This window comes from Arvicola amphibius, chromosome 8 (assembly GCF_903992535.2).
Source record: "Arvicola amphibius chromosome 8, mArvAmp1.2, whole genome shotgun sequence".
Classification (NCBI taxonomy): Eukaryota; Metazoa; Chordata; class Mammalia; order Rodentia; family Cricetidae; genus Arvicola; species Arvicola amphibius.
Genome location: NC_052054.1, coordinates 84,011,868 through 84,025,726, shown reverse-complemented (window position 1 = coordinate 84,025,726; position 13,859 = coordinate 84,011,868). Strand labels below are relative to the sequence as shown.

The 13,859-nt window shown below is 45.7% G+C and overlaps 1 protein-coding gene across 1 annotated transcript in view; it reads right to left on the bottom strand.

Annotated features, from left to right (window-relative positions):
• Tdrd12 (tudor domain containing 12) overlaps positions 1-4,433 on the bottom strand; it is a 69,882-nt gene extending 65,449 nt beyond the window's left edge. Inside the window, 1 exon segment of the mRNA XM_042055614.1 lies at positions 4,410-4,433. Coding sequence (XP_041911548.1) covers positions 4,410-4,433 — 24 coding nt within the window.
• Between the last annotated feature and the right edge of the window lie 9,426 nt (positions 4,434-13,859).

Genomic DNA, 13,859 nt, shown 5'->3' with positions numbered 1-13,859 from the left:
GCATTTCCTTATGTGTCTTTCAACCCTTTGAGATTCGTCTTTTGAGACTTTTATGTTTAGGTCTGTACCCCATTCTTTTTAATGGATTATTTGTTCTTTTGCTATCAAGTTCCTTGAGTTTTGTATATTTTGGAGATCAGTCCTATGTCCGATGTGGGGTTGGTGAAGGATTTATTTTAAGACTAGATTTCACTATGCATCCTGACTGGCCTGGAGCTGGCCATGTGGAATAGGCTGGCCCCTAAGTCACAAAGATCTACCTGCCTCTATATCCACCTGAGTGCTAGGATTAAAGGTGTGTGCCACTATAGTTGGCTGTTTGAGGTTTTTTATAAAACTGGGGGTGAAGACAGCAGTCCTTTTGATTTTGGTATTTGCAGATTAGTCTATAGTTATATAATTAATAGCAAAACTGTCACCTTCATGCTTAATATAATAAGGGACAAAACAAAATCCAGTAAAGCCAGGTATTACACATATGAAGAATGAAACTATAACACATGGCCAAGAAAAAGTCACTAGACAGCGACTTGCCTAATCCCTCAAGGTCCAGAGCTCTGTTCCTAGAAAGGAACAGAGGGAGGACACCCCGCCACCTAGATATTTAATGGCAAGGACTTGAAAGTAGCTTACAAGTCTGCTCAAGAACTTAAGGACCAGACAATAGCTAGTGTCTAAAGAAGCTTAGTTATGAAATGGGACTTTGTTGTGTTTTGGCTTTTGAGACAGGATCTCCCTTAGCCCAAGCTAGCCTCAAACTAGCTACAGCAGAGTGATCTCTATCTCCTAAGTGCTAGGCTTACAAGAGTGTGCCAGGGCATCCAGCTGTATTTACCAATGGGATCTATATCAAAGGACAGAAAGTAAAATATAGGAAATAAAAATCTAATAGTGGTGTACATACTATTTCATTCAACATTGGCTGGAGTCTGCTAGATAATACTGTAAGACAAGACTACCAAAAAACTAAAAATAAACTTGCCACTTTCTGTAAGTATGACTGTCTACATAGAAAATCCTAAGGATTCTATAAAAGCTATATTACAACTACTATGAAAACAATAAAACAATGATGAAAGAGACAGTCACAAAAACACAGGGGAGGCAGAAGACGTCTTTAGTCCCAGCACTCCGAGGAGGGAGACATCTCCTTAACTTCAAGGCCAGTCTGCTCTACAGAATGAGTTCTTGGCAAGCCAGGGGTACAGAGTGAGATCCTTTCTTTAAAAAATGAGGGCTGCGGTGTACGCCTTTAATCCCAGCACTTGGGAGGCAGAAGCAGGCGGATCTCTGAGTTCGAGGCCAGCCTGGTCTACAAGAGCTAGCTCCAGGACAGGCTCCAAAGCCACAGAGAAGCCCTGACTCAGCAAAAAAAAAATTGGGGCTAGAGAGATGGATCAGTGGTTAAGAGCATTGGTTGCTCTTCCAGAGGATTGGGGTCCAATTTCCAGCACCCTTATGGCAATCTTACAACTGTCTGTAACTCCAGTTCCAGGGGATCAGACACCCTCACATAGACAACATACATGCAGGCAAAACACCAATGTACATAAAATAAAAAATAATTTAAAAAACCATGAGAACACATCCACACTTGTCGACTGGAAGATTTAACATTGATATAAATTAAAATGTTAATTGACTACAGATTCAATTCTTATTATGAAATCGTAATGGCTTTTTATTTATTTTTTATAAAATTTTAAGGGACCCTAAGTAGCCAACAAACCTCTAAAAACAACAAAGCTTAAGTGGTGGGGACGTAGCTCAACTAGTAGAATGCTTGCCTACCTATGTATGAAGTCCTAGGTTCAATCTCCAGCACTACATAAGACGGAACGTGGTAGTGCATGCCTGTAGCCACAGCACACATGGGGTGGTGGGCAGGATTAGGCTACTGAAGCAGGTAGAAGCCAGTCCTACCTGGAAGCACTGTATCAAAGCCAAACTAGCTAGAAGGACTCACACCTGCTTTCAAAGTTTACTACAACACTACAATAATCAAACAGTGTGGTGCTGTTACAATTATAGACATACACACCAGAAGGATAAAAAGCCCAGGATGAACTCCTGTACAATGTGGTCCAATAATAGTTGATGAAAGGTACCAAAATCATTCTATGGGGAAATGACAGTCTTTCCAAAAACATTATTGGGAAACTGAATATTTCATGCCAAAGAATGATGTTATGAGCACCATATAAAAACATTAGTTCAAGGGACAGGCAGGAAGGTTCAGTAGATGTAGGCACTTGCTGGGGAAGCCTGGCACCTGAGTTCAATCTCTGAAACCCATGCAAACATGGAAGAGGAGAATTAGCTCTACAAGTTTGTCACAGGGGCTGGAAAGATGGCTCAGTGGTTAAGAGCATTGCCTGTTCTTCCAAAGGTCCTGAGTTCAATTCCCAGCAACCACATGGTGGCTCACAACCATCTGTAATGAGGTCTGGTACCCTCTTCTGGACTACAGGCATACAGGCAGACAGAAATTGTATACATAATAAAATAAATAAAAAAAGTTTGTCACATACACCATGGCATGTGCCTCCTCATAATGAAAATGAATGCACCCACACAATAAAAAATGTAAAAAAGAAAGAAAACTCAAAATGTTATCAAAGGCCTAATTATGAGATGTATGACTATAAACTCTTAGATGGAAACAATACAAAAGCTTCATGTTATATTTGGCTACTTGGATATGAAACAGCAACAAAAGGAAAATAACTGATCAAAATTGTATATTCTGCCTCCAGGAAGTCCATCAATAAATAGTCCATACGTCTTAGTTTCCTTTCTGTGGCTGTGATAAATGGTCCTGACCTAAAACAATGTAGGGGAGGAAAGGGTTTCTTCTGCGGCTCGTTATGCAGGAAGTGAAGACAGGGCAGGAACTCAGAAGGAGCTGGATCATCACATCCAGTCAAGAGCAGAGTGAGAACGTGCGACTGGGTCCTTGCTTGCTTCTGCTCAGCTAACTTTTTTTTTTTTTTTTTGGTTTTTTTTTTTTTGAGACAGGGTTTCTCTGCAGCTTTAGAGCCTGTCCTGGAGCTAGCTCTTGTAGACCAGGCTGGTCTCAAACTCACAGAGATCCGCCTGCCTCTGCCTCCCAAGTGCTGGGATTAAAGGCGTGCGCCACCACCGCCTGGCTCAGCTAACTTTCTTGATCATACAATCCAGGATGCCAGGTCCAGCGAATGCAGAGGCCCACAGTGGGATGGGGCTTCCCGCATTAACCAGCAATCAAAACAATCACACTCACGTGCCCACAGGCCAACCTGACCTCGGTAACTTCTCATTGAGAAACTCTCCCCAGATGATTCTAGGCTGTGTCAATTATAAGTAACCAGCACACCATGAAATGGGAGAAAAAAACCTGCAAATCACTTAGCAGGAAAGGGACTGACCTTCAGAGTGTAAAGAGGGTTTCTAAGACTCAATCAACCACCACACCATAAGCTTGAACCACTTTAAAAAAAAAAACCGAGGGCCTGAAACGGCCTTTTCCCTCTGAACCCAGTAAGGTGGCCAATTCATCCCGTGAAAAGATGCCTGATGGGCTGCAGAGATGGCTCCATGGTTAAAAGTGAGTAGTTGGTTGGTTGCTCTTGCAGAGAACCCAAATTCAATTCTCGGCAGTTCCCAGCACCCACATCGGGTGACTCATGGCTGCCTGGAACTCCAGCTCTTAAGGTGCCTGCACTCAATGTGTACACATCCAGACACATAATAAAAAATAGATTTTTAAAGATGACTGGGGGTGGTAGTGCACGACTTTGATCCGAGCACTGGAGGGGCAAACGCAGGTGGATCTAAGTTCAAGGCTATCTTGGTCTATGTAGGGAGTACCCAGCAAACCAGGGCTACAGACTAAGACCCCAAAACAAATTAATAAAATAAGCAAGGCCGGTAAGATGATCCAATAAAAGGCACCTTTGACTACCCGAGTTCAACCCTTGGGTCACTTGTCCTTTGACCTCTAAATGTGAACCATGGCACATACACACCCACATAGGCAATAACCACAAATGTTAATACGTGAATATACCTTGGTTAGACGGTCAAAGTTTACATAAAAAATTTAGTTGTAACAGAGCAGATCACCAGTGAATATTTAATTTGGGGGAGGTAGTGTCTATGTGATAGGTTCTCAGTATGTAGCCCAGGCTGGCCTGGAACGTCCTGTGATTTTCCTGCGTGCTCCACCAGTTCATAAACTGGATAGCTCAAAGCTATTAGCATTTGCCGCCACATCTGCAACCTACATTACGGGTGTGTGTGGGGGGGTGCAACTGCATCACTTGCTTATCTGAAAGTGAGCCTCGGGCACCTGGGCTGGGGGGAGGGGGAGGTAAGATGTCAGCCACACGTGGAAACGCGCCTCGAGGAAGGCGGCGGGTGCTCCTCACCTTTAGCACCAGGACCTCCAGCATCCCGCCGACGCCTCCTCGTCCTTCTCTTGCAGAGTCGCTTACACCAACCACACAGGCTGGCAAGGCAGTTCTTTGAGGGGAACAGCTCACCAAGGAAAACAAGCACACTTGAACGCGGCCTGGGGACTTCTGCACTAGACGAAGTCCGCGCACGCACCTTTAACGGCCCGTGCTGCTCACCCTGCGCCTGCGCACAAGCCTCCAGAGGGATAGAAAGCACCTGCGCGCCAACGGCCTGGATAACGGCCTGTCTACGTACAGCGCCGCCCTGAGGAGGGGCGGTGAAACTGCAAGGTTAGGAAGACCAGGCGGTCCCTCTGCTCCAGTGAAACCTGCAGTCTTTCTTGGCCCCCTCCCCTACACCCAGGAAGGATTGGCTGCATACAAGCCAAGTCTTTAGCAGTACTGCCTGCCAGGAAGGCCTGAGCTCCACTCCATTTGGGACAGCTTCTATCCTCCATCACAGAGCTTCTGTTGGATCTCTCCTATGTCAACACCTGATTTGGGCTTGCAGCCAGGGCGGGCTTTTCTAATCAGGTCTTGTGGCTTCCTGGCATCCTTTCCACCTGACCACATTCCGGAAAAGGCCCCACCACCTGAGCCGGGGTCTGCCCACACCTGTATTTCACTGTTGTGGTAACACGGGGCTTCTTTAAACTCCCAATTTCTCATCTCATTTTAGAATGGGTAGATACAGCGTTGAGTTCAATGTGATCAATCACACTGTGAAACAAGGGACACCCAACAGCACAGGGAAGGTTAACTATCAATGAATGCTCTCTCGGACATCCCCAACAAACAAAAGGAAGTGGAATGATGAGATGAGAGGAACCACGACTCTCAAGAGGTGGCAGACCCAATTGGTTTTACAAAAGAATTCTTTGATGGTTGATTGCTGGAAAACAAAATTCTTTCAGATCGTATTCAATCGTATTCATCTTCTGGTAAGAGAATCAAGATGGCAAAGAGACTTGGTTTCAAGAAGGTGTGGAAATTGGAGGAGGGGGGGGGAGTCGTGTTTGGCATCCAGTTTCAGAAGTAAACTTGGGGAGCCAGCCTGGGGTGGTGGCGCACGCCTTTAATTCTAGCTCCCCTATGGGAGGGAGATGGGGGGGGCACAGAGGCAGGCAGGAGAGACCCCATCTTGAGGGACTACAATTAGTGTGTGCTGGCTTCCTTGTGTTCACATGTGTGTGTGCACATTGCACATGTGCACACATACATGTGCAAAACCAAGGTGGATGTCTACCAAGGGATGACACAAGGTTTTCGTCTGCCATCTGCAAGTACAGGCACACAGGAACAAATATGCCAGGCACGGTGGCTTACAACTATAATCCCAGCAGCAGAAGAATGAGGCCGGATTGCAGGTTTGAGGTCAGCTGGAGCGTAATAAGAAGAACCTGATTCAAAAAAAAAAAAAAAAAGTAACACACATGGTTTGCTGTAGCACCAGCGCTACTGCAATACAGAGTTGTGAGCGAGGAGCTAAGGATTTTGAGAAACATCATACAACAGGTCATTCGTGCTAAGAGAATGCCATTTATTGAAGGGTGAACGTGGTCTATACATACGTGCTTGCAGCACTGTGGAAAAACCCAGGGTTTGGAAGTTCGTGGTATTGAAGGGCTGAATCAGTAAACAACTAAACAGAACAAGAAGCTTTTGGTTAGGCCAGGAGGTGCAAGATGTACTTGCTAGCAAAGGTCAGCAGGGAATAAACAGACATCCCAGGGGGAAGGGCCCAACAGTTTGCTGTGGTGGATTTCAGAAGGACCCACACACATGTATTTAAAGGCTCAGGAAGGTGGGGGAAAACAAACGGCCTCTCTGTTTACAGCACAGGTTACTGGCTTTCTCCTTTGACCAGGTCCCCTGCTATGGGATTATGCTTTACAGTTTTTTTCCACATGACTTATCCAAGCTAAATTTATATGCACATGACCCTGAACGGTCAAGACAACTGCAAGCTGCCTGTGAAGACACACTTCTGTAATCTCAGCACTCCAGAGGCCGAGGCAGGAAGATTGTGAATCCAAGGCTCACCTGCGTCTCTTGGGTAGTTCTAGGCCAACCAGGGCAAGTCCGTGAAACCCTGTTTCAAAACAACAGCAACAATAACAACAATTCCTCTTTGTCTTTTTGAGACAGGGTCTCACGGCACAGCCCTGCCTGGCCTCGAACTCACAGAGACCTACCTGCTTCTGCCTCCCTCGGCAAGCGTTAAGATTAAAGGTGTGTGCCACCATGCCTGGGATCATAATAGAAATTTAAAAAGAGTATCATAGAGGGAGCTGACCCTGGGGATCCAGTCACTAGTTCTCCACTGTCTGCATCACACCGTGCCCATGTATTTTTCTGTTCTGTGTAACATCAACATTCTATGAAAGTATCAACTCTTTCCTCTCAAACCCTTTCCTGTCCCTGTCATAGACACTCAATAAAAATGCAATCTAGAATGAGTTATGAGAGAAAAATCTGAGCTCTTTTAAAAACCGGCTAATGGTTCAGTTCTTTTAAATAGTTGCAGTGGTTTCTAGCCATCCATAGTTATTCGGACTTACTGATTCTATTTGATTGATCTCTATGCTTGTTATCAGGGTTTCTACTGCATGCACATTTCTATTGCAGGAGTTTGAATGGGTTGCATAGATGCTTCAGTGGTTAAGAATGGTTACTGCCCATTCAGAGGCCCCAAGTCAGGATCCCAGCACCCACATCAGATTGCTCTCAGACACCTGTAACTCGTGGTAAGGGATCCAGTGTCTCCTTCTGGGTACCCCCCCCCCAACACACACACACACGGTGCACGTAAACACATACACATAAAAATATAAATGTCTTATTAAAAGAGCTTTTGTTTGATTAATCCTTCAGCTATCTGTGGAATTTCTATCCATGACTTTTTTTTTTTGAGATAGAGTAATATTTTATTTGTGTTTTTAAAAAACAAAGCTTCCCTGAAGATCGGAGTGCAGACTAAGTCACTGGAGGCCAGGGAGTGGTGGCACACACCTTTAATCCCAGGACTCAAATCCGCCCTGGGCTGCACGAGATTGTATCTGTCTAAAAAGAGAAACAGAACTCACACAAAGGTGTTCCCAGCACTAGGGAGTCACAGGCCTTTAATCCTAGCACTAGGGAGACAGGAGTGATGTGTCTGGGCAGAGAGAGGAATATAAGGCAGGAGGAGAAAAGAACTCAGGACAGACTGAGGTTTGGTGAAGATATTGCAAAATCTGCAGTCACATTGAGGACAGGATTGCCCCCTTGAGCCTTGGTAGAGGTAAGAACTCTCCAGTGGCTTGACTGCTTTGATTTTCTGATCTTCAGCTTGAACCCCAGTATCTGTCTCTGGGTTTTTATCATTCATGCTACAATAGAGAATCTTCAGAGCCCACATACAAAGGATATATCTATAGCTTTTACATGAAACTGATAATTAAGTATATACACCCTTCCCCCATCAGCATTTTACATATATTGTCTAGCTTTTCCATTTCTGATTTTGGACATTTGTAACGTCTCTTTTCATTCCTTAAATCTGGTTATTTTATTATTAGGGCAAGGTCTCACTATCCCAGCCTGGCTTTGAAATTACTATGTAGACCAAGTTAGCCTCAAACTCAGCATCCTTTTGAGCTGAGTCTCGTAGGTTCTGAAACTATAGGTAGAATTGTATAATCACCATACAATCACCTGGCACATTGTGTGTGTGTGTGTGTGTGTGCGCGCGCTTGCGCGTGCACATGCGTGTGTGCATGGCAGCCAGAGATTGACATCGGATTGTCTTCCTCTTATCACTTCCTGCTTTTTTCCATATCTTTTGTTATTTGACCCTTTTCCCCATGTCCATTCTAGTCTTCTCTCTGTCGCTGTCATAGACAACATGACCAAAAGCAACTTGTGGAGGAAGGGAATTATTTGCCTCACAAGTTCCACAGTCCATCACTGAGGGAAGTCAAAGCAGGAACTCGACTCAGGAATGGAAGCAGAGACCATGGAGGAACACTCCTTAGTGACTTGCTTCCCCAGGCCGCTCACCTAGTTTTCTTACATAACCCGGGACTAGGTGCTCCAGGTAGCACTGTCAACAGTGGGCTGAGCCCTCATCCATCAACAACCCATTGAGAGAGTCCCACCAACATGCCTATAGGCCAACAAGATAAAGGCAGTTCCTCAGCTGCGGTTCCCTTCTCCCAGGTCTGTCAAGTTGACAACCAAGATTTGCCACCACCACATAGACAATGAATTTTAGTCATCTGAACCCATACTCCCATCCCACTTTCCTGGCTTTTTGTGTGTGGCCCACTGAGTTAATTATTTGCACAATTGTGGGTGCGAGGTATTTACTGGAGCACGCTACGCCACTGGGGAAAATGACGCCACATCACCCAGCGACCACTGATTGCCAATAGTCCCTCAGGAAGGCCCTCCACCCACCCATGAGGAGATGCCGGCAGGCCCAGTTGTGAGCAGATAACCACAGCTGCACTGAGTTCACAAATATGACGGCGATGTCAGGTTCAAAGGACATTGTTTGGCTGCACATTGCCCCAGCTGTAGATTCTTGCATTCTCTCTGCCCCCTCTTCTACAGTGTTCGAGCCGGGGAGAGGGTAAGATAAAGGTTCCATTGAGGACCAAGTTCTCCATCATCCCCTTTTCTCTGTGCGTTGGCCAGCTGGGGGTCTCTGCAATAAGAGGTTTCTCTGACAAAAGCTGGAGACTGTACTAATCTCAAACGGCAAGGCTGAGCCAGGGTAACCCACCTTACTTTAGGAGACAGGGTCTCTCACTGAACCTAGTAGTCACTACCTCGGCTACATGGGCTAGTGTTAAACTGGTCCCCATGATCTGCCTGTCTCTACCTCCCAGCATGGAGATTTACAGGAGACCAAGTTGTCCAACTTCTACAGGAGTTCTGGGGATATGAACTCAGGTCCTCGTGGTTGTACAATAAGGATTTTAAAGTAAGCACTGGGCCATCTTCCCAATTCTTACCTATGAGATTATCAACCATAGACGTATGGTACCAAGCTGGACCTGATGGCAAAGTACTGTATCTCAGCTCTTCAGGAGGCTGGGTCAGGGAGATGAGCACTTCCAAGTCTGCATGGGCTACAGAATGAGTTCAAGTCCAGCCCAGACAATTTGCTGAGCCCTGTCCCAGAATGAAAAACATAAGGACTTGAGTTTGGACCCCCAGCATGTGTAAAAATCTGGATGCGGTGGCCAGTGCCTATAACCCCAGCGCTGGGGAGGTGGAGACAGGCAGAGATCTCTGGAGCTTGCTGGTCAGCCAGTCTTGGTGAGTGGTACTGGTTCCGTGAGAAACTCTGTCTCAAAAAGTAAAGCGGAGAGTAATTGAGAAAGATAGCTAACATCAACCTCTGGATTCTACAAATCGGCAGACAAGTGCGCGTGTGCACACAGGCACACACACATACTGACAGACTCATGGACACATACACATGCATCAGCAGACATGTGTAAACATATATACACACAGACACATCAACAGACACGTGTACACACAAACACATAATTTGTTGTTGTTGGGTCTGATGGTGCAATTCCTTCAGTCTCAACACTTGAGAAGCAGAGGCAAGCAGATCTCTGTGCATTTGGGGCCAGCCTGGTCTACCTGTTGAGTTCCAGACCTGCCAAGGTTGCAAAATGAGAGCGTTTCTCAAGAAGTTTTCTAAAGAAAAAGTAAAGAGGTCTGGTGATGTAGCTCAGTGGTAGAGCATCTGCCTAGAATCCACCAGGGCAAGGTCCAGGCAGCCGACTGGATAAGAAAGACCAACTGAGACCCAGCTTGATGGCGCACACCTTTAATTCCAACACTCTAGAGGCAGAGGCAGGTGCAGCTCTGTGAGAGCAAGGCGGGGAAAGAGAACTATGAATAATAAGAGTAATGAACATGATCTGGATTCTAAAACGGCAGCTGCTATTTGAGGCCGCTGGAGAAGGCAGTTTCTGCACGTAGGAAGTTGTGTGAGCTTCTGAGAATGACTCCTTGTAGGAAACAAGTTTCCTTCAGATTAAACAAAATGAGTTCAGCAAGCAATGGCACAGACCTGTAATCCCAGCGCTCAGGAGGCCGAGGCAAGAGGATCAGGAATCCAAGGCCATTCTTGGCTACGTAGCAACTTCAAGGTCAGCCTGGGCTACACAAGACTGTGACATAACAGGAGACCTCAGGCGTGATGCACACTCTTGTGACACCAGATCTCAGGGGCAGAGGCAGGAGGACACTCTGGAGTCTGGGAGTTCGAGGACAGCCTGGGTCGCATAGGGAGTCCTTCTATCAAGAAACAAGCACACCTATATATCTTTTCTATGAGCAAAGCCAGTTGTAGTTTTCTTGGGCAACTAAAATTACCAGGGAAGACAGTGACTTCACAAATAGGCCTGGGCTACTATACAAGTTCTTCTCAGACAGGGTGGAAACTGGCTATATGCATCTGTTTCTCGACTTCCCCACTACAGAATGACAGAATGATGGAACTCACTGAGGTCCCTTCCAGGAGTAACGCTCCCTGAGAATGAACTGTTACACCTGGCCCATTACAGGACACGAGGAGGAAGAGAGACAACACTTGTGGATTCCAAAGACCAATAATTGGCCACATTAGCAAATCACCACCTCGTTTCTCCTGGCAGCCCTGAGTAGGGGCAGAAGTGGGGTCTATAAGTATAAAATCTACCAACATGTGCTGCCAAGTTACAGTTAAAAATTCTACCAATCAGGATCTAGAGATTAGGGGCTTCCTTGTGTGCTCCATCATTGTCAACCCATATACAATGCAAGCCTTTCAGCCCAACCAGATTCATTTGTTCCTTCTGTGGCTTGGAAGAGTCATGTTTCTTAAGAACTAAAGATGCATGACAACTATTTTTATAGTTTAGAGAGGAGGTTGGTCAGCCATTGGAAAGTTCTCAGCTCCCCTAGGGCTTGGGAGCCTAAACTTTATTTTACTCTACAGGTAAAATGGAGTCTGAAGTCAAAATGGCTGTGCTAGGCCAAGGCACTCTGCCTACTCCCTTCGTGAACACTGTGCTCAAGGCCACCAATCAGAAGAACTTTTGTAGACTGCAAAGCCACTTAGAACATTATTATCTATGGATCTCAAATTTACATATTGGGACCACTTACTTAAAAAAATAAATTTGGGACTGCAGAGATGGCTTGGCAGTTAAGAGGACCAGGGGACCTGAATTCAGTTCCCAACATCCCCATGGAATGGTTCACAGCCTCCAAAAACTCAGCAGGGGGATCCAACGCCCTCTTCTGGGTCTGTGGGGAACTCCGCTCACGCACACATACACCAATAGAGACATATATGCACAAACACAACACTGAGTTAAAACATACAAATTTAATTCTAGCGCTTGGGAGGCAAAAGCAGGCAGCCCTGTGAGTTCAAGACCAGTTTGGTCTACATATCAACTTCCAGGACAGCCAGGGCTCTGTAAAGAGACTCTATTAAAAAAAACAAAAAACCATAGATTTGACATTTTTCTTTTTCTCAGTGCCGCATATTCAAGTTAGAGCCTGGTGAGCCGTGTAGTGCTGGCGCACACCTTTAGCCCAGCACTCGGGAGGCAGAGGCAGGCGGATCTGAGTTCGAGGCCAGCCTGGTCTACAAGAGTTCCAGGAGTGCCAGGGATACACAGAGAAACCCTGTCTCAAAAAAAAAAAAAAAAAAAAAAAAACCAAACAAACAAAATCAGAGCCTCGCACATTATGGGCAAGCTTCTCAGCCGTCTGTTACACTTTTGAGGCAAGGCCATTAGGTTGTCAAAGTCGGTCTTCAAATCACTTTTTTTAAAAAATTGTTTTTATCGAACTATGCATTTTTATCCCCTCCCCTCCTTTCTTCCTCCCCTCTCCCGTGACTCCCACGCTCCCGATTTACTCAGATCTTGTCTTTTTCACCTTCCTGTGTAGATCCATTGAACTCACTTTGTAACCTAGGCAAACCTTGAACTTTTGATTCCTTGCCACAGCCTTTCAAGTAGTTAGGATCACAGATCTGTAGCACCAGGCCTATCAGATTTTACTCCCGGTCTGGTAATTTACCTCTTGCGGGGCACTCTCCTGTACACGGCAGTCTATCCTACGGTACCTGCACTTTCTGTCCACTAGTTGGCAGTATCACCCTCTCCTCAGTGGCGACAACTGAAAACCTTTCCAGACTTGAACAAGCTAAGAACGTGTGGAACAAGCTTAGACTCGATGCTCTTCTTCTCTCTTATTCCTCTAACAGGGGTTAAGCAACACAGAGAAACGGCTGGAGAGATGGTTTGACCGTTAAGAGTATTTACTGCTCTTGCAGAGGACCTGGGTTTGTGTCCCCACACCAGAGGACTTGGGTTTGGCGGCCTGCATCAGTAACTCCAGTTCCAGGGGATCCAGTGCTCTCTTCTGGCCTCCATGTCATAAACATAAATTTATGCAGACAGACACATATGTGCACACGCGTGTGTGCACACACACATCCTTAGGAACAAAACACTATTTTAAAAAGCTTTAGTTATTATTGGCCTTTATTGTGTTAGCAGGAAAATCAAGACATTTTGTGAAAATTTAAATCTACCACGACATATAACACAAAGATCTACCAACAGAAACAGTGTCCTGCCAGGGTGTGGTGCACACACCTTTAATCATAACACTCAGGAGGCTAAAGTAGGTGTTATCTCTGGTCAGTTTGAAGCCATCTGGCCTACACAGTGGGTTCCAGGACAGCCAGGGTTTTGTAGAGACTCTGTCTTTAAAAAAAAAACAAAGCAAAGCAAACAACAACAACAACAAAACAGATTGTGCCTTAACTATCATTTATTGCCTTTAGTCAGTAAAGATCATTCATCTTTAACAAAGTCAAAAAGAAATCACCCACATTAAACACACATTAAAACCCGGTGAAATTAGCATTCTCTCTCCAACCTCCTGAATTCATTAACCACTTCCTAAGTGCACAAAGGCTGGTCTTACGGTGTGTGTTTGTGTGTGCATGATGTGTGTGAGGGCACACATGCCACGGCACATGTGTGGAGGCAGGGGACAACTTGGAAAAGTAGGTCCCCTCTTCACGCCTTTACGTGGGTTCTGGGAACCAAAAGCAGGTCACTGAGCATGTGCGGTTTAGTGCCTTGACCTGCTGGACCATGGCATCAGCCTGTGTTCTGTATGGTTCCTAAGTCTTTAAAATTTGGGAGACAGGGGATCAGGAAGATGGCCTGGCAAGAGTGTGGGACCTGAGCTTAATCAGACAGATCCACACCCAGCGGGAAAGAAGAAAGGCTTTTGTAAGTTGTTCTCTGCCCTCCAGGGCATGCACACGTGTGTGTGCCCTCTGCCCTCCCCACTGTTCCGTGGCACAAACTCATGTGTGTGCACCAGCATAGAAAGAAGTTT